The sequence below is a fragment of the Rosa chinensis genome, chromosome 3, assembly GCF_002994745.2.
Source record: "Rosa chinensis cultivar Old Blush chromosome 3, RchiOBHm-V2, whole genome shotgun sequence".
Taxonomy (NCBI): Eukaryota; Viridiplantae; Streptophyta; class Magnoliopsida; order Rosales; family Rosaceae; genus Rosa; species Rosa chinensis.
Genome location: NC_037090.1, coordinates 28,905,601 through 28,925,861, shown reverse-complemented (window position 1 = coordinate 28,925,861; position 20,261 = coordinate 28,905,601). Strand labels below are relative to the sequence as shown.

The following is a 20,261-nucleotide window of genomic DNA, read 5'->3' as shown; positions in this document are numbered from 1 at the left end:
CACTATTAAAAAGTTCAAGGCAGGATTGAAGTTAATGAGTCTAAACCATTACAAGTAAATATAACTAGCGGTGCCAAGATGAAGACTAACGGATTGGTGCAGGTGACTACGAATTTGCAACACTTTCAGTTTTCCACACACTCGATGGAAAATGTGTTACTAAGAACTGTGTGGCTTAAACATTGGAAGACATTATGAAACTTTGAGACAATGAACTGAAATTAAAGGTACAGAGCAAGGTAATGACAGAGCTTTTACAAATGGAAAGGCCAGGTGAATTAGTTCAGATTGAACTTATACACAAATAAATTAAATTATGCTTCCTGAAGAGAGAACAATGAATAACTCACAGATATGATTTATTTTGGAGATAAAAAAGATATTGGGGAAAAGTAGTTAACTTTGCAGATAATAAAACAAAAAAGAATAATAAGACCTTTCCATGAAGATTGCAAAAACACATGATTGGCAGCGGTCTCCTAATACAAGCATAAGTATCAGTGTTCTGCTTCTAGTTGGACTAAGTTAACTTTCGCCATATTGATGCCTTGGCAGACGATAAGCACTTAACTCTTGGAAATACAAACCCTGCTTTGGCAGGGGTTCCATTGACGAGAGAATTCTCATATATCTCTTTGCACTCTTGTACAACCTGTTCGGCATATAAAATATTGCAAACCTTAGTGGGTAATTATTCTACAGATTATCATGAATTAAATTTTCTGAGACATAGGAAATGAAACTTCCATTCACTTATAGTCGAGAGGAATTAAGTCTTTTGATGGACAAAGAGGGAGTGAAAATAAAGTCATCAGTTCAGTTGTGCGTACCTCCTTAGCATCCTTTCGCGGTATGCCTTCTCGCAGTGCAACAAGCTTCTCCACGACCTCAGGCTGCAATAAAGTGAGATCAAGAGGAGTCAGACTACCTTGGACCAAAATCCAAGAGAAAATACAGATTTATCATAATGTTGATGTCCTTGACATCCACTAAAGCAGAATACTGGAATAAAACATAAAACTCAATGTTGTCTGATTTAGCTAGTCGACATACATTTATTTGCAGTTGAAAGCTAAGCTATACTTGAAATTTAAGCTGAACCAGAACCATTTCAGCAGAGGATATAGTTTTTAATATTTACCGGACAATCAGGTTGATGTTCGAGAATATTTGTGTAAATCAGTGTGAATGTATCCAGGCTCTCTGCTGAAGCAAGTTCTCTCAAATCACTCAGTATACTGACTCTGTTTTCTACTTTCTGCAGCCAATAGGATGTGAAAGTATTAAGAACAACAGAACCGAATAAATGGAAAAATACAATCTCAGAAAATAAAAATTACAGGATTGCAATAGTATTGACAAAATGTAAAAAAAATAAAAATAAACAAAATTAAAAATTAAAAATTAAAAAAAATTAAAAAAATAAAATAAAATAAAAAAGGATCAGAACTTACAGAAACACTTAAATACTCCCTAAAAAAGTCCATGAGAACCTCTTCATCTAGTCTCATCCTTTCAATGGTCTCTTCCTTTATGTAGTTTTTCTGCAAAAAGAAGCATCAATAATACAATAAAGGAACAGAATATTGGATGGAGAAATCATTCTACAAGATGTCCAAAGCCAATTTTTTAAGGCAGTTATCCGTCAGAAATAAAACCTGTGAGAGAAGATGATCAACATAAACAACCACAGTTTCCTCCAGACAAGCCTCAACAAATCTCCTAAATGATCTTTCTTCAATGTACCTTAAATACAGAGCAGTACAACCAAGAACGGCATTAGTCTTTCACTTTAGGGTAGACATATGATAATAACAGAACTGTAACTATATTAAAGCAAACTTATTTCTTACAGTTATTGGGAGTTGAAAGAGAAATGTGTAAGTGGAGAACCCATACATAAACAACAGCTGTGCATAAACTTCGTTTGGGTGCTATTTTGGTAATTACCAGACCACATGGTAGCACACCATGGGCCTGACAGATCTTACAAATCCTCCATGGTTAGTTCTCTATCTAAGCACTAGTCTCGTTTGTAACACAGATTTTGAAGTTAATTTGACATTAAGAAAAGAAATAAGAGATTCTATTTGAAGGGTATTTGACACTCATCTATGTCTTTATCACATCAGCTCCCTACATCAAGATCTTTCTGCTAACCCCTTATTTCAAGTTTTTAACCGATTTATGAATGCATGTCAAACTATATGGACAACTAATTCTCACATGCAAAAGAAACAAACAAACAAGAAGTCCAAAAAAAAAAAAACACACAAAAAGTTCAAACAAAGGTCTTGTCAATCATGAATTAATAAAGGTACGTTTGGCAAAATTTCATTTTCGGTGAATTTTCTACATTGATTAAAGATGTGGTGAGGGAGGAGAAAGAAAATATAGGATGGCACATTAAATTATAACTACAAATATAAACTTCACACTAGATTCTGTTTCATAGATTCTGCTTTCATTTATCCCACCTCCCTCCAGCCTTTTTTCTATATATTTCCCTCTATCTCTAAGTAAAACCAAAATTGAAAGTATTACCAAATGGACCCCATGTTTTCTAAACCAAAAAGGAAAATGCAGGGTTTGAGTTCTCATTTAGCATCAGAAAAAAGTGAAAAGGATCCTCTGATCAATCCAAAGATCGTTTTGATTCCATAAGTAATGAGGATTCAAAATATCACACTGATGAATCAAAGAGAGATTCAATGTCAAAAAGAAAGATCAATTCTTTGGGATCCTCATTTTTTCAAGCAGAGCCAACAGAGATATAGTTGGACCGAAAATGCCTTTCTGGACATTCCTCTATATTCCAGCCATTCAGGAAACATGAAGCATCTGCTTCTGGAAGAAATCAAAGAATTTCTTGGGAATCAGATACGACCCCTTGTTCTTTTCTCTGACCAATGGTCAGAAATTCGATCCAAATCTTAATTTTTCTCAGTTTATGTCTCTCATTTGCTTTAATCAAAACAATCTCTGAATTGATCAGAGAATCCTTTTTCAGTTCACTGAAAAAGCATAAACAACGTTTTACTACGTCTGAAATAAATTAAAAAATTAAAAACTTACATCTTTACATCTGTAAAATAATCACCAAACGTTGCAACAAGATACTCAGTAACCTGTCCCTCACACCACTCTGAAAATGAAGGAGAAAAAAGTTAAAGCGGAGAATCTTATATACCACATAATGTAAATAGTACACCTAGATTCAGTGGGAAACTTCAATAAAGGTTGGCATACCAAGAAATCAGCTAATGCTTTCATAAAAGACTTCTTTTCTGGCAAAGAGCATGAAAGAGCACGCATAATTTACTTAATAATCAATCTTCCGCTGATCTGTAACTAATTTTCTTACAAATAAAATCAGTTACAAATTCAGTGAAGATATTAGCAACTGATATGTCAATATGTCTCCCTCATGAACTTTTTACATTCCTTAGCTAATTTCTAAGCATAATAGTGCCGTTTGTTCTGTAACAATACACTAAACAAATAATTTTCACTTTGTGTTAAATGCACCAGTCTCTTGGAACAAGCTTGGTCATCGACATTTTTTTGCTTTAGATATTTAATTTGCTGCAGAAAACAAGAGAGAAATGTGCTTCTTTTTTTTTTTTTTTTTTAAGGCGTTATCCAATTAGAAGATGAGAGAGAGCGTGGTGTTGAGAAAAACTCACTTCACCTGTTTTGCCAATTTTCTATCAAACTGTCTTATTATAGTGGTTTGCTAACCAAGGGGGTTCTGTGGGTTTAAAACTTTAACCACAACTTCGCTTCTGCCTTATAGCATATAGATTGACAGTTTTATCACCAGACTGGTCACTCCAAACAAGAAGAAAAAAAAAGTAATTAAGTAAATAAAGAGCATGTGTACACAGACACGAGCAATTGGGGGGGGGGGAGGGGGGGTGGTGGGACAGACAGAGGAAATAATATAGATAAATCGATAAAATTATCATTACAACAGCAAGTAAATTACCTTACCCTTCTGATAGAGCTTCACAAGTAAATCCTGCACTCCGGGATCTTCAAAAATAACACTGACGGTTTGATGCACAGCTTCCTATCATCAAAGAGGTATTTAAACATTCATCACATATGTCAACTCACCGCTAGCTATCAATACATACATCTAACAACATACATATTTGCTCTGAGTGACTGCACTAAAAATCATATACAACATTTATGTTTTATCAAGCCATCAAATATGCCAATAGAAACTATGGATTTTAATGAGAGATGGCACTTTATCTTGATAAATATCATACTCCACACAATACTGTAGCAGAAGATGTGTAGAATATATGAATACAAATATACAAGACTGCACCCATAAAGCACATTTTCATCCTTCTAATTACCTTTGCAACCTCTAGGAAACCTTTGCATGTATCTTCAAAGTTAACCTGTGGATATAGAAAGAAAAAATTTAGCTTATTCATTATGATCTCCAAACAGCCCTCTGAGGCTTCTTTTTTTTTTTTTTTTTCATGAAATCTTTGAATCAATTTAACCATAAATAAACTAATTAACTGAAACTTAACAAGAACAGACTCGGGAGATTAGTTAAGGATCCTAAAGAAACACACTGGAGTCCTGGACACTATAAATTCCAAACAGAATAATTGAAAACAAAGAAACAGAAGGGAAAACAAAAAGAACCAAGCTGGAATTGGCATAACCTGCTCAGCATAGTTTTGGGGAAGAGCTTCCAAAGTGCTATTACTTAGCTCCATTGCAAGATCATAGCAGCGTAGATTGTTGTTAATCTGCAACCAATATGAAACCAAAACCCATACTTAATTACTTCACATCCAATCATCGATACACAGATAGAGGCTAGTGTGTAAAAGATGCACTAACCATCGCACATAAAGGTTCCAAACCAACTTCTGAAGCAGGTTCCTCAAGTCTCTTCCTTTCAGCAGCTTGAAAATCAATCATTACCTGATTAATGACATAAGTCAAATAATGCTGGCCAATATTTTCTCTGGTACTAATTGATACATATAGAAACACACACAGAGGAGAAGAAAAGAGAATAGCAAAGAAGAAGAGAAGACTAAAGCAAAAGAAAAAGAAAAAAAAGTAACAGCAAGTATGTAAGAACAGCATGTTTGTGTGTGTGAATATCTATGAATACAAAAAACAAAAAGATAAAAATTCTAAGATGAGCATATTGACATGTAAAACAGGCCTATATAAATGCTGTACCAGTTCTTCATGGCACAACCATGAACTTGTAATGCATTTATCAAAGGAACTGATAGCTTCATTATACTATTAACCTCATGTTCCAGAGGAGTTAAAAATAATTAATTTCTTCTAATAAATGCTATTAAGTGCACTTTATCCTAAAAAATTGTTCTAGTGAACATGTCAGTATAGAAGATAAATCCCACTATAGTGATACTAAGCATTTATTTCTACGACAGTCGTAACCAAAAGACCTGGATAATTGCCAAAGCAATTCTGTAAAGCATGAGCTCTGTGCTATTATCGCGAACAATTTGCACTTGCTCTCCAAGGATCCTGAATAAATCAACAGCAGCTGGCGTATATAGCTTCCCATCTTCTGTTTTCTTCGGGGGCTGTACCTTATCAGCCTCCAAGATATTCAAGTACCATTTCTTGAAAATACAATTTGCAAAAGCAGATGTCAATATTTTTCCCAAATAAATAAAATAAAAGTGCAATAAGATTGTAGGTAGAATATTGTTACCCTTGTCGTAGCTTGCATTCTCTCCACATAGGAATTCATAAGGGGATCCATGGAACCACTCTCAGAACATACTTGAGCAAGAGATTCATCAACACCAAGCCCAATCAGATTTTCTTGGTATTCAACTACCCAACCAGTTACCTAATTGCAAACAAGAAGAAGGAAGTCAGGACAATAAACTGAAACTAGGAAATTAAAACTGTAAGATGAAGCTCCATTACAAGGACAGTTAGAAGCAAAAGATACTTCAGAAGGTGATTATGAAATCAGACCAAACCAAACTTCAAGAAAAGGTAATTAGAGTTGCATTATTTAGATCAGGATTGATCAGTGAATCTAAGAATAATTATTGTCCACTGCTGATATGTCAATCCCCTCATCTAGGAGAGAAATCTGAGAGATTTGAAGTTACTCTCAGTGATTAGGAAAAAATAAATAAAAAACATGATCACCAATGCAGAAACTTTTATCCATATCCCCCATAAGATTTTAGCTTTCTTCCGGCTCCCTAACACTTTAATGCGTTTCACACACCAAAGCAAAAGAACATCTAGGGACTACACATCCGAGAACAATATGAGCCAAAGATTTAGCGCCTTTGGATGGTATATGCAATCACATTTTGTTTCCAACCATACGCATCAGTCCTCCAGTGTGACACAATTCAAGCTAAAATCTTAACAATTGCAGGCACTTTTGCACATTTTACATATGGCCAGATGATTAAAAAAAAAAAGGAGAGAGAGGGATAGAGTGGGTATCTGTATTATTGTTTATCACTTGAATACCAACCATAAGTCCATAACCACTATGAGCAAACTCCCCCAAATACCAGTTTCTACTTCTTGCATCTGCCCTAGTCAGAAATAATTGCACCCTTTCCAACACTGAAAACTCCCTGACTTCAAGCCCATTCAAATATATATATATATATATATATAGAGAGAGAGAGAGAGAGAGAGTTTAGCAGTCAAATATCGGCAAGCAGACACTGCTGTTTAAACAGCCAATGGCAGGGCTACAGGCTACTTTTTGTCCCGTTTCATTGAAAGATTGAGGACTTTAGTGGAGAAGCCATCTATTTAGTTTATACTCTCAGAATTTGCTAGGGACCACTGTCCAAACAACAGAAATGTCCGCAGTTCAGAGAGCCATTTACGAAGCACCACGTCTGCTGTTTTGAGGCTGAAAGTGTTGACGGGGTTACCACGTTGATGAGGCAGGTCAAAATGTGTAGTTTTAAGATATTTTAAAGTGTAATTGTTATGACGCACATGAAGACGTGCTGTTTTGGAGAAACACAGTGCCATCCAGTTGGTAAGTACGTTATGCTAACATCCTTGAGAGGTGTCGCATCAAGTTGATAACACGTTGTCAATTTAAAGTTAAGGACAGTACTATATCAAATATCATGGTGGCTCATGTGACTTTCTCTGCACTAGCAAAGCAAATGGTTTTTTTAATTTCTTGATCTCCAGCTTTCATGGGAGGTTGGGAGATTGAAAATTTAAAAGTAAACTGTAATCAGGATTTGAGTTAGAAGTGGTTTCTAATTTGTTTAAAGGTGTGACCTGATTTTTTTATTGTGATTAAGGATGTATACTATTGAAGTCTAAACCCTAATAAAAAAGGATCGCTTTTTGTTGATAAATCGTAAATAGCATAAAACAACATGGAGTCCACAGTATGACTCAAAGAAGAAAAAAATGAAGAATGATGTTTCTCAAAGAACACAAAATTGTTTGAGTGTGAAATGCAAGTTTGAAACAAATAAGAAATCAGAAAAGTACCTTTAAGATCTCTATGTTCGTCATTTCATTTGCCCTGTCACTGAGTAATCTAAGCATTTGAACGAATCTCTCGGTATACAGATTGACCATGAGTTGGAATATTTCATATCTGCCAAAATAAAATTTTCCATCAAATGGAAAGTATGTTTATTTAAAAGAGTTGGTCTAAACTAAATATTCTCCAATATAATCTTGAGTATGTGCAGATGTGTCATGCATGCACACACTTTCCAGAATGCTCTACAGTCTAGACCCATCGGAGCAAATATGCAAGCTCGATACAGTGTTGACTTATTCCCTGCTAGCCTAAGCCTCTCATTCCTATTGATTTTTTATACTTTTCTATTCCCACCCCACATCCCATGATATGAGTGACATTTCAACCCATGAACTCCATGGTGTTGATTAGACTATATAACCAAGAGGCCATAGCTAATTGTGTGTAAAATAAGACTATATATCTGGTTTCTGTTGTCTCTGCAAGCAAGATGGCACTGCAGGTGAGGTGGTTGTTACGTGTACTAGTTAACATACACTATTGGGTTAGTACAGTAGTAGTCTAACATAGATGCACTATGACAATAAACTAGTTCATGCAGCAAAAGAAAGTTAACTTTATAATGATTGCAGACCTAGATAGCAAAAGAAACATGTGAGGCATACTGGCTTCATAACAAGTATAATTGCTCCTCTAATCTTTTGTTTTCTTTTGAAAGTTACATAAGCTAAGCAATACATGACCTAAAAATTCTTTACAGACAGGCATTGAGCTACTTGTATATGAGTAGAACAAAATGTTCAAGACAACAAACTATAGAACTTTCCCTTTTCATTTCCCCAATGTCTGTACACCTCTTATTCCTAACTGGTAACTTACTTAAAATATTAGTGGAGAAGAAGATTTCCTTCATCAAAATTTACAGTCTAGGCAATATAGTAACATTTTTTGCTTTCAGCAATGAGCTTGAGCAGAAATCAAGGTGCTGTGCAAGAAAATAAGAAATAGCAAATTCGCCATTCCATTCTTACACCACTAATTAATGATTTTTTTGGTTAATATTACAGTCAAAAAAAAAAAGGCAATACCATACAGCCTCTCTCCACCTCTCAGAACAGAGTAAAATAAAATTTTGAAAGCTACGACTCTTCTTAGCAACACTATCCTACTGTTACTACTACCAAACAATGGAAATTCTCACCGACATCGAAATAAAAAAAAACATTTAGAAATTACCAAGGGGTAGACATAGATGGCAAAAAGGATATTAACCTAGACTTTTTATTTCAATCATAAAGCTTGGTGTTAATTGATTCTAATAACAATCACTCTGTCCTAGAGCAGTCAGAGCCTTTCAGCATTAACAGTGGGAAGTTTACACCTAAAATATGATGACAAACAGATGTTTGGCTCAAACATTATAAACCAAAGGAAAATAGAAGCAAACCTGGGGGGAAAACAAGGGGCTACATGGTCGTATATATCTCCAAGCTCTTCTCCAATCTGATATATCAAAAAAGGTATATTTCATCCTTCATTCCAAGCTTATAGCATAATCAAGCTTAATAGTAATAGTCAACTGTACATACCGCTCGAGCTTCCTCTAGTGCTGCTTTAAGATCCTCATAACAAAGCTGCACCATAAATTAGAGTAAGAAATAAGATAAGGTGCACATGTCAGAATATTTCTCTTTCATCATTCTTAGAAAAACTGTATTTATTTTCAATGTACCTCTGTCAGTAGCTTGTTGAATCGTCCTTCAACAGTCTTCCTAATTTGCTCATAGCATTTGTCCTTGTAGCCTTTGCCTTGTACATTCAGTTTCTGCTGCGTCAGATTTCTCGAAGAAGCTATTGCTGTGGTAGTTTTTCTGCATGCCAATATTAAAGTTGACGTAAATAAGATGTATTCAGGTGTAATATAGTTTGATGATGCATACATGATAAATTGTTATGGTAATGAAACTGATAGTCACGTCTAGAGAGTTACTTGGAAGTTCTACGAGGATTGGCAATTGATGCCATGGCACCGCCTCCCTCGGCCTCAGCTGCTTCTTCAGCAAGTTGATAGTCAAGGATTTCTTGCATTTCAACAACCCTAAATGGCAAAAACATGCGAACCAAAAAAAAAAGGGTCATGAACCCACAAACCAGAATATGAATAACTAAAATGGGAATTTTTTTAGTCTTAAAAGGAAAATAAATACATGGATACAAACGCATAAGTAACAGATAGTAACAATTTTGTCAGCTTTTTGGCACCCAGTTTTGGTAGAATAACAACTACAGCCTTTCTCATATTCTGTTGGACTGGAGGGGAGCTGTAGTCAAAGCATATGAACAGTAGGGTGTTTGGTCTGAAGCTAGCTAATTGCATCTGGTGTGATTTTCGAGTATTTTTCTGTTATTCTTGTTGTGGACCTCATGTCTACTTCTTGTATTATTCATTCTTCTCAATAATTGTTGTTTCTTTTTCAAAAAAATAATAATAATAACACTAATAAATAAAGCTGCCTGGAAGGCTAGTAAAAGGTACACACATCTCATCAAACAACAAGACAACTGTAGAAAAAGATTCCAAGTTTCTAAGAAACATACCTTAAAGCACGCACCAGAGTTTGCGGGCTGCAACATAGAAATGGTTAAATGAGTAATTGAAGGAACGAAACACATTCAATAGCCAATATATTTGTAAGTGGTATAAAGATCATACACAAATCTTATATCAATAAGGGAAGAAAGCTTTCTTTCCGTTTGGCACCAAAACAATGAAATATCATCAAATTGATTGACGAAATTTAAATAACCATTTATCTGACATGATATCTGTAAAGCATATAAACGAGCTAGCCACTCAGTTTTTTTACAGACTGGCTAGCTCATCTACAGATCAAAAGAATCTTCTTTTACAAGTGGACTGTCACACGATACCACAGTATTTACCCATTCCATGAGGACCCATTAGTCTTTTGTTGGTTGTATTTTTTTGCACAGGGTCAAGGGTAGATGCAGAATGAGAGGAAGAAGGCAATTTGAGGCATTAGAAAGCGAGAGCATATCCAAGCCAGGTGGTTGCGAATAACTATTCAAACTTGGAATGCATAAAGAAAACAACCTGAAGCTGTAACCGCACAACTAAACTACTATCCAAAATACATAGACAATACCTTTCTTTGGAAAGTTTATAGAAGTTGGAAATGTGGCTCCATAATGTCTTCTCAAATGTCTCCCAGGTTTTATCAACATCTTCAAAATATTCTCTAAAATACACCAAATTAAAAATGAAAGATATGTCATTACAACTCAAATCACAAATTGTGCCTGGCAATATCAAATAAAGAAAGTAATTAGGCAGGGAAGTAAAATGTCATGGTTATTATCTTATTAACCATCACTCAAGACCAAAATTAGATTTTTAGACTCGTATGTATGTCGTATCCATTCCAATCTTCAGGGAAAAATAAATAAAAACTTAGGTTAATGGGGTCAAATTGGCCCTAGCAAAATTAGACCTGCCTAGACGTAGCATCAAAATTTTATGTTTGTCAATGAGATTTAGCTTCTGCAAAGACTAATTGACCTTATCCTATTGATTCATTTCTAAGGGTTAGAAAACCGTACAACCTCAAAACAGAATTGTAGGAAGTAAAAATTCCTCAATGAATTTAAGACAGACATATACCTTAGCCTGCCAACCTCTTCCTTGTGAGATCCTGCAGCTGCTAATGCAAACCTCCGCTTTCCATCAAGAGCTGTTAACCTCTATTAACAAATTAAGGATGAAAATTTGGAAAATGAAATTAGAAAGTAGTAGTAGTAGTAGAGCTGTTAACCTCTATTAACAAATTAAGGATGAAAATTTGGAAAATGAAATTAGAAAGTAGTAGTAGTAGTAGTAGTAGTAGTAGTACTACTAATAATAATAAAACAAAACAAATGGAGCATAAGATATAGTTTGATATCTAAATTGTTCAGAGCAGTATTAGTAAAGACATAAGGCTATTGACGACAAGAAAAAAGAAAATAACACAAAACTATCAGATATTGGCAAGGGGGAAAAAAGAGCAATTAGTAACTTCAACACTAGTTTTACCTCATATGTATTAATGAGTTCTTTATCATCACTTAAAGACGCCCGAGCCTCAGAGGCTTCAACAGAGATTGACATCATACCCTCAACATCCTATCAAAGAGCAACATATTAGCTGGTAAACCATACAACAAAGCATTATCTCACCAATAAAGAGGTCCCACAACTTCACACATCTCAGTTTACACCTTATTTTAAAAGCATTTTTCAACAAAATCACCATCAATGAACCTTCACCTTCTGGTACAAGGGTTTCTAGTGGACTTTGAAAGTTAATGTCAAGTCAAGAATGCCAAAATTTGGACATCAACGTTTCATTTGTTTATATCTGGATCCTCAAAGAAAATAACTTATTAATAGAAGATAACAACATATAACTGGAAAATTCTGAGAAAATGTTTTATTGACTCAGAGATTTTCAACTCTGGTCAGGCTTTCCCAGTCAAAACAGTTTTAAGAAGTAATGTAAAGTGATGCAGCCTTTGATACAACAAATGAGAGATAAAGCAACATGACAGGGAAGTAATAAAATCCTTAGGTGTTGTATACATTACAGGTCCACACACAAAGAAAGGTTGCAACTAAGAAAATTGTAAACATAAGAAAAAATTCACCAACCTTTAAGGTTGTATTCAAGTTATTTCTTGCATTGCTGAGAAGCTTTATCTGATCATGGTTTTCAATCAAAGTTTGGCATTCTTGACACAGCCTGATGCACAAAGCAAGCACATAAACCATCAGGAACAGATTAGTGCCGTGCAACGGCTTATACATAGCATCTAAACTACAGCAACAATCTCCTTAAACCATAAAGCCTTTAGAATTTCCCATGAGCATACTTTTCAATAGAAACAAAGTTTTCACGGAGTTGGTTTATTGATTTTTGAGATAAGGACAGTGATTCCAGCCCAGCTTGTGCTTGTTCTACCTGCAGCAAACCACTTTCTTGTAAGACAGATGGGATACTAGTTAAAGTGCTAAGCTTTATGAACTCTTATATACATTTATGAGTCTGCACAATGCGTACATACAACTCTCCATCATGAATGGAAAAATTGGACTACAGTTTTTGCATGTACCTGCTCGGCAACCATTGTACTAAGTTGTGCATCATTTGCCTGACAATATAGAAAACAGCAACTTTCAGAAGGCCACTTCATTCTAAAGCAATTCCAACATTACAAAAGGTAATGCCACTTATCAATGAACATATGTGTGTCAAGATCAGAATATCACAAGTGGAAACAAAACCAAAGCCTACAGCAGCACCGACAACCCACCCAGATGCAAACATAAATTAACTTAAACCTTGAAGCAGAATACACACTAGTCCATATTTTATGCATCAACTGCTCAATCAATTTTAACTTTCTTTCAATTCAACTACACATGTTAGAAAAATTAGTATAACGCTTTAATATTCCAAGTAAATTTCATTGCATTCTTGGCATTCCCCCACATATGCAGCATAAAGATTGGATGAGCTTGTGTTCATAAACTACAGTATCACTCCCCTACTTAAGGACCACAATTTCTATGCTTCCTACTAAGGACACAGTGAATGCTGCAGTTTTCTTGCAGCTGGAACCATCTTAAGCTACTTTAAAAACATTAGTCACAGATATTCTAGATTACTTGATACCCAAGCCCAATTTGAAACCAATATTCTTCTTTTCCTCCTTGAACACATTGTAAATCTAGCAATCCATTATGGATCAAAACCAAGCACCAACATATCCTTAAGGAAACGGAAGTGTCAAGGGCAACATAAATATTATCCAAGTTTCAGTTGGTACAATCTGTTTTATCCACTAACCCCACAAAATGTCAAGCTCCCACCAAGCATCTGCAGTAAGTTGGAGAAAACTTGGGAAAACTTGTTACTGGGTTCTACTCCCTTGAATTATTATTTTCTTTTTCTTTTTTTTTTTCTTTTTTAATCACAAGTTTAGACAACTGGGAACAAACTTTTATAGAAAAAAAAATAAAAAATCAAAGTACAAGGACAAGAAGTCCTCAGAGCTGAAAAAAAAATTATATCAAAACAAGAACACTAAACAAGACACTACCGCTTTCCAAATTAGTAGCAAGGCTGGAAGGTTTTAATAGTTTATCAAAGGATGCCTCCTTTGCTAATTGTTGTAGTACCTGGAACCGGGTAGTTTATTGCCTTTTCTCAAGCAAGTACTTACTTTTCGACGGACCATTACACTAAGCTGGTAAAGTTAAATGAATGTTCAGTTCCTTCGAATCAGTTACATGTTAAGGTCAATGATTTTGTAACTGGCAATGATTTTGTAACTGGCCAGCAAGTAATGGAAATCAAATCAATTACATGTTAAGCCATCTTACTGCTCTCCCCCTCCATAACCTTTTTCTAACAAAACAAGTGGTTTCATTGCCAAAAAAAAACCCTAAACAGTGCCATGGAATCAGTTAGAATTGATCAGGAAACTAACGATTTTCTATATACCCATAGATTTAGAAGAAATGGCAAGCATGAGCGTGTTGAACCTGGTTGTGATTGATGATAATAATAAATTGAGAGTACGCGTAAAAACGAAAGGTAGAGAGGTGAAGAGATAGAAGACCTGTTGGCGAGCAATGTAATCGGCCTTGATGGAAGAAATAGACTGAAGGAGCTCCGGCAGAGGCAACAGCTTCGCCACCTCCCGAACCGCCGCTTCCTTCGCTTCCACACCTAGATCCTCAACCATCATCTTCTTCCACTATACACCACGACGTCTGATTCGGATTTCAATTCCAGATTGGATCCGAGATCACGGATTTGGCGAATTTCTTGATTTCTTCTTCGTTTTCTTCTTTCACTCCACCTTTGCCTTTGCACCAAGTCGGAAATAGTCTTCTTTTTTTTCTTTCTTTTTTTTTCCCTTCCTAATCAGCGTTTATATTTTTCATTTTTGGAAAATTCCCTGCAAGTCCATTACTGGATTGACATTTCTCGGTAAGTATTTCTTATCCACGTCCCAAATTATTGCCGTTTGACTTCTTGCCTCTTGAAATTTTACTTTGGCCAGTTTGGGATTTGTTGTGCTGTGGTCACAAGTGCTTTTAGTTTTGTTGTGAGGATTAATTGAGTGTTTGATAAATTGTTTCTCTAAGATGCTGTGAGAATGAAAAAACAGTTTCCAATTGCTTGGTAAACTGTGTGTTATGTTAAGAGTGTTATGGGTTTGTTTAATTACCAAAAAGGATATGAATACAGAAATTCATAAAAAATAGTATACATATTTTCTCTTATGCAACCAACTCAAATTGAAACATGTCTTATGACTTATGTACAGTTTGCCCAACATGTTTTACATGTCCTCTATTCAAAAAAAAAATGTCCTTAATACTTAATTTTGAAACCCATCTTCATTGAATATATGAGACAAATTCTTATGCAACTAACATAAATTGTAAAAAAAAAAAAACAATTCTGAAAGTAATTGAGATCATAGAAGAGGTGTGGAGCTGTTTGAGCCATATTCCTTGCTCTTGCAAAATCATTAATCTACATCTTTTCTTCTGACAACTGCATTTCCTTAACTGTCTCCTTTTTGTTACAGTCCATGGATGATTTAGCACTAAACCTCTTTGCTGCCTTCTCAGTTATCCGAAATTTTCACTCTGCATAAATAAAACCAAGCAAGTCAAATTTCTCCCACGGCTGTTTATTTATCTAACAAATAAAAACAACTTATTGGCTTCTAATTCAGTAAGTATTAAAATCAATGCTTCAAAAATGTCTTGTAAAACAATGAAAAACATATGGCTTTTCTCCCAAATATAAGATCCATAACAACACCATTAACATGAAAGTACCACCTAAAACCATAGAAGCTAAAGCCTATTAATATATCAAACATACAGATTGAATCCATATTAAAAAGAAGCAGAATCAATTAAAATAACTTAATTGTACAAACATTATATACATCTACATTAAACTAAAATCTCCCATCAATCATACGATCCTGCTGTATCCACTTGAAATGTTAATTTTATAAAACTGAAAAAGAAATACCCAACGTACATTGTACTAAAGACCAAGAACTTCTTCCCAAGCTGAACATACAAAACAATGAACTTATCCACAAGGATCCAATTTGACATCAAACAACAGAAATATAGAAATTAAGAATAAAGTACTTGTAAACATAAATGATAAGGTAAAACCTTCATTATTTCAATTTTGTGCCAAAGCATCAAACCACAAAGCCTCCACCTACTTCCCAAAATAGGACCAATTTTATGTTACCTAAAAATTGACTAGTTCTTTACATCAGCATTCCCTTTATTTACTTAACCTTCACCTATTCAGTATCTAAAAAAAAAAAAAATCCCCAACAAAAGGAAGCAAAAACTGATTATTCATCTCAACTTTTATCTAAAAGTTATGACTTATTCTAAGTTCTTATAATTGATTCATTTTCATTTTTGAAGAGCATGAAATTCGTAATACCTCAATTAATTTCCAGTGCTAATTAGAATAGATAGATTTGTGTATATGACTAACCAATAGAAAAAGAGTTGGCCAGCTCCGATCGAGCTTTCAAAAGAGAATCAGGAACCGTTAGAAGAGTGATGGAGTCAGGCAATTTTAGAAACGTGGCATGCCCATTATTGATTCCAAAGAGAAAATCAAGGTTGAAGGAGGAGACATAGGCCGGAGAAGTGGGAGAAAAGCCTTAAGAAGATTGGATCTGAACGAAATTCAAGGCGTCAACAAAGCTGAAAGAGAAAGAAGCGGAGGATTTGTAGATGAGGCCGTTGATCTTTGCCGGTGGTTTTGCAAAGAGAGGAGTTCGAGAGAGAGAATGATGTAAATTTGAGAAAAGCATGAGGACAATTCAGATAGTTCATCAAAATTTCATTTAATCCTCTGCGTCTGAATTGATTCCTGCAGAAGCTGAAATTTCATTGTAGTTTTCTCATTTCGCTGGTTGGGAGAAGCACTTCCAGTTAAAAGCTGATTGTACATGGTTTACCAAACACCCCAAAAAATAATGTTAGAAACACTTTTGATCTCAAAAGTAGTTTCAAAAGCATTCCCAAACTAGGCCTTTGTTTCTTCTTGTCGACAAAAGCTATATTTGGTTATTTGTGCTGCTCATTCTAATCTTCAAGCTTGAAAAGTAAACTGTTTGTAAACTGTGATGCTTTATCTTTCATGCTTAATCTTTATCTATTTGATGTTTTCCATCATCTTTTCAATATTATGGAGTATTTCATCTTCTAAATTATCCTAATAATCTACATCATCTTGCATAGCATGTTGTCTGTCTTACTCTTCTTGATGCAATAGAACATAAACTTCTTTAATAGCTTTGCTCGTGTAAATATCATACAACTCTTCTAGCCGAGATACTTCATCCAGACGTTCTCTGGTGCACATATTTAAGGCATTGGCTTGGTAAACTAGATATAAATTAATGTCATCAAAAAAATCATCTATCACAAGTTGGATTGTCTGATGCTTATGGTTATCTTCCATTGTTGGTGCCACATAATAGTTGGTAGTAGAGAAGACTCTATGTAATTATGAAGGGATATGAGGATAAAGTGTCTAGTCTTATCATGAAACATAGTTTCACGGAGTGCTGATGAAATACTAATAAACTCTAAACGGATGATGATATAGCCTAACTCTATAGTTCCCCATTGTGTTACATAGTGTGTTATGGCATACTTAAGTTGTATTTCTATTTTTTTTTTTTTTTGCTGTGTTGCAGCTCCCAAAGGAAGATGGAGCGAAGGAGAAAGTCATGCACCTTGATTTCTCAAGAGCATGTAGTCTTAGGCTATACAAAATGCTTGTGACAGCAAAGAGTTTTCCCTTGCATGGAGACAATATATTGAAGAATGTGACGTATGGTAGAATTTCTCGTGGATAAATTTTCAATGAATAGAACAAGTTATATGCTGAAGCAATTGCAAAAATAAGCAATGATGGAAGGTTTGGTCTACTAATATTGAATGATTTTCCAATTGATGCTCCAAACTTTACTACGGTAGCACTTCATGATCTTGCAATGAAAGAAAAGATTGTTATTCAAACTCATGATGATGAAGCAGAAGGGCATCATCAAACTCATGATGACACCAAGTGTTCAAGGATGAAGTACGACATTTGGAATTTGAGATGACTCACTTATTCCTTAATAGTGATGAGGAATTAAAATTCCCAACAAAAGGAATGACAGGAGCTACAATTGCCACATCTATTGAACATCACAAATTGTTCGCTTTGGTGCACAAGAAGAAGACCATTGGGCAAAATGGGATGATAATAGTCTTCACTTATATGTTTTTGTGTGCAACTGTCTTTATCCTAGAGCAATTGAAAGAATTCAAATGGCAAGAGAGTAGGAGTTTGAGTATTGTTGGGCTTGTTGTAGGTACCTTTGGAGCCTTGTTTTGTGGATGGGAGATCAAGCAGAAGTGGGCATCAAGAGAGGGCAAATAGTTCATGTAGCCATTCTTTTCTGTCACTATGGGACTGACTGTAGAAGTAAACCAAGTGGTCTTCTACGTCCAGAAAAGCCTCCAAGATTGGTTTTTTCTGGCTTTTTTTTTTTTTTTCATGTTTGTCATATCATTAAGCTCATGGCTAAGGATAAGAGAAAGTATAAAAAAATATGAGGCTAGGGAGTGAAGTTTGATGAGGATGGAGTTTGATGAAGATTGAGTTTGATGAAAAAAAAACTTAAGTTGACAGGAACAAGACTATATATGATGCCCACTTTAGACATAAAATGTAGCTAAAAATCTATGTTTAAATTAACAAATCTAGGGTGACTCGGATTCTATAATTATCATGCTCAATATACAGCTCACCAAACTCTCTCATATTAATAGTAGTAGTAAAATATGATATCTTGTTTATATATTTAGGATGAGCTTTATGATGATATACCCGGTTGAATATTAGTTATAAGATGAAAAGGAAATGTATGGATAGCTACTTGAAGTGAAAAATATTTATCATGTTGTATCTTTGATTTATGATTTTTACAATCATTAGATTGATATAAAATCATTCTTTTACTAAGGCTCGCAAGAGATAGGACCGTAGGAATTATTAGTTTTTTTTTTCTAATAAATGCAAACCAAATCTGTGGCTGGTAATTCTAATGCATATCTACAAATTTGTCCATCATATTTTGTTAATTCTTTATGCTTTTTGTTTTTGTATAAAATTCTTATCCAACCTAAAACTAATGCATATGTTTCTACTATTTTATAGCTACTACGATAGCTTTCTCACAGCCAACCAACCTACTAAGGTTGTGGAATTGAAAATAATTCTGATTCTGTCCGACTTTCCCATAAAAGTTAAATGGTGTGGTAAAATGAGAAAACAAATAAATGAAATAATAATCATCGTTTTCAAAATACATTATTGTTGCTAGCTCTTACCATTTCATCAACCAATATGAATTGAAGTCCTTCATTTTTCATAACAGGTTTGAATCTTTTACACATCTACAACTTGCATACTCGAACTTTGATCTGCATATCATTTTCCAAGGGCTGGATATCTTGAGTTCTCACCAGGAGCATTGCTGCTATTAATTGTCAATATAGCATATTGATAATGAGATCATCAATAATTCAATATCGTCTTATGATTGACTACGATGTTGAAATTAGCTTGTCAGTTGTAACCGACTTTTTTTCCTTGGAACTCAAGTACAATTGGCGGGAATGTTGCTGGGTAATTCCCATTCTTTTAGGGATACGGAGATCTTAATTTTCCCCCTTCAGGATTAGTACTTTTTAAATTTTGGAGGGAAATGCTGGGCAATTCCCTTTTCTTTAGGGATAGGGAAACCTTAATTTCCCCTTAAAAGGAGGACTCCCTTCCAAGCCTTTCCTTATGTATTCATTCATCAACCTATGCTCAGGCCCCCAATACATTTTTGAGACACCTACTTGAACCTGCAGACGGCCAGCCACAGGTGAATATAAAGAAGCAAGCAACGTCAACGAGTATTGTGGATTGAAACAATTTCAATAATTTCATTGACATATGTTTAGGATATTGATATGTGATTTGAAAATCTCTCATGTTCATTGACTTGTAATCTACAACATGCATAACTATAAACACATGCAACATCAAAGTAAAGCATACAGGTTCTTATTGAAGACAAGGAATATTTGTGGTCATAATTTATTATAGTATATATAGAAGGTCAAGATAATACTGTGAAAGCAGCTAATGAAGAAAAATATTTTTTAGGGGCGTTGTCCAAATATTATCCTACAAAATTTATGTACAAAAAACTTTGCTCTAGTCTTCCTGTCAAAAACCACACCACTCAAAATATTCTTATCAAGATCATTCATATCATATATATTCTTAATTATTAACCCACATTTTCCCATTTGAAGCAGGTGATCAATCACAATAGTCAATGCATTAATTTAAAGAGCTCAGGAAAGATAAGGTTACAGTACCTTGATAACGCTTAAAGCAAGCGCGCAATTTAACCTTGCAAAATGTATATGTTAGTATATAATAAGCAGGGATCGTTCTAGTCGGGGATTGAGAGTACACTTGTAATTGCAAAAACAAAGAAATAATTAATAAAAGTAAAAAGTATTATTTACAAAAATAAAACAAATAATAGAAATATA

At 34.7% G+C, this 20,261-nt stretch overlaps 1 protein-coding gene across 1 annotated transcript; it reads right to left on the bottom strand.

Annotated features, from left to right (window-relative positions):
• Positions 1-228: 228 nt before the first annotated feature.
• Positions 229-14,601, bottom strand: LOC112192737 (exocyst complex component SEC6). The gene is made up of 25 exons (XM_024332597.2): positions 14,204-14,601; positions 12,692-12,730; positions 12,452-12,540; positions 12,231-12,321; positions 11,616-11,705; positions 11,205-11,284; positions 10,690-10,782; positions 10,121-10,147; positions 9,513-9,620; positions 9,255-9,393; positions 9,112-9,156; positions 8,970-9,025; positions 7,525-7,633; positions 5,735-5,875; positions 5,463-5,642; positions 4,876-4,959; positions 4,695-4,781; positions 4,374-4,418; positions 3,994-4,072; positions 3,076-3,145; positions 1,659-1,746; positions 1,455-1,544; positions 1,142-1,258; positions 831-893; positions 229-652 (listed from the first exon to the last, which is right to left on the bottom strand). The coding sequence occupies exons 1-25, from the start codon at positions 14,330-14,332 to the stop codon at positions 521-523; spliced, it is 2,271 nt and encodes a 756-aa protein (XP_024188365.1). The 5' UTR covers positions 14,333-14,601; the 3' UTR covers positions 229-520.
• Positions 14,602-20,261: the final 5,660 nt, after the last annotated feature.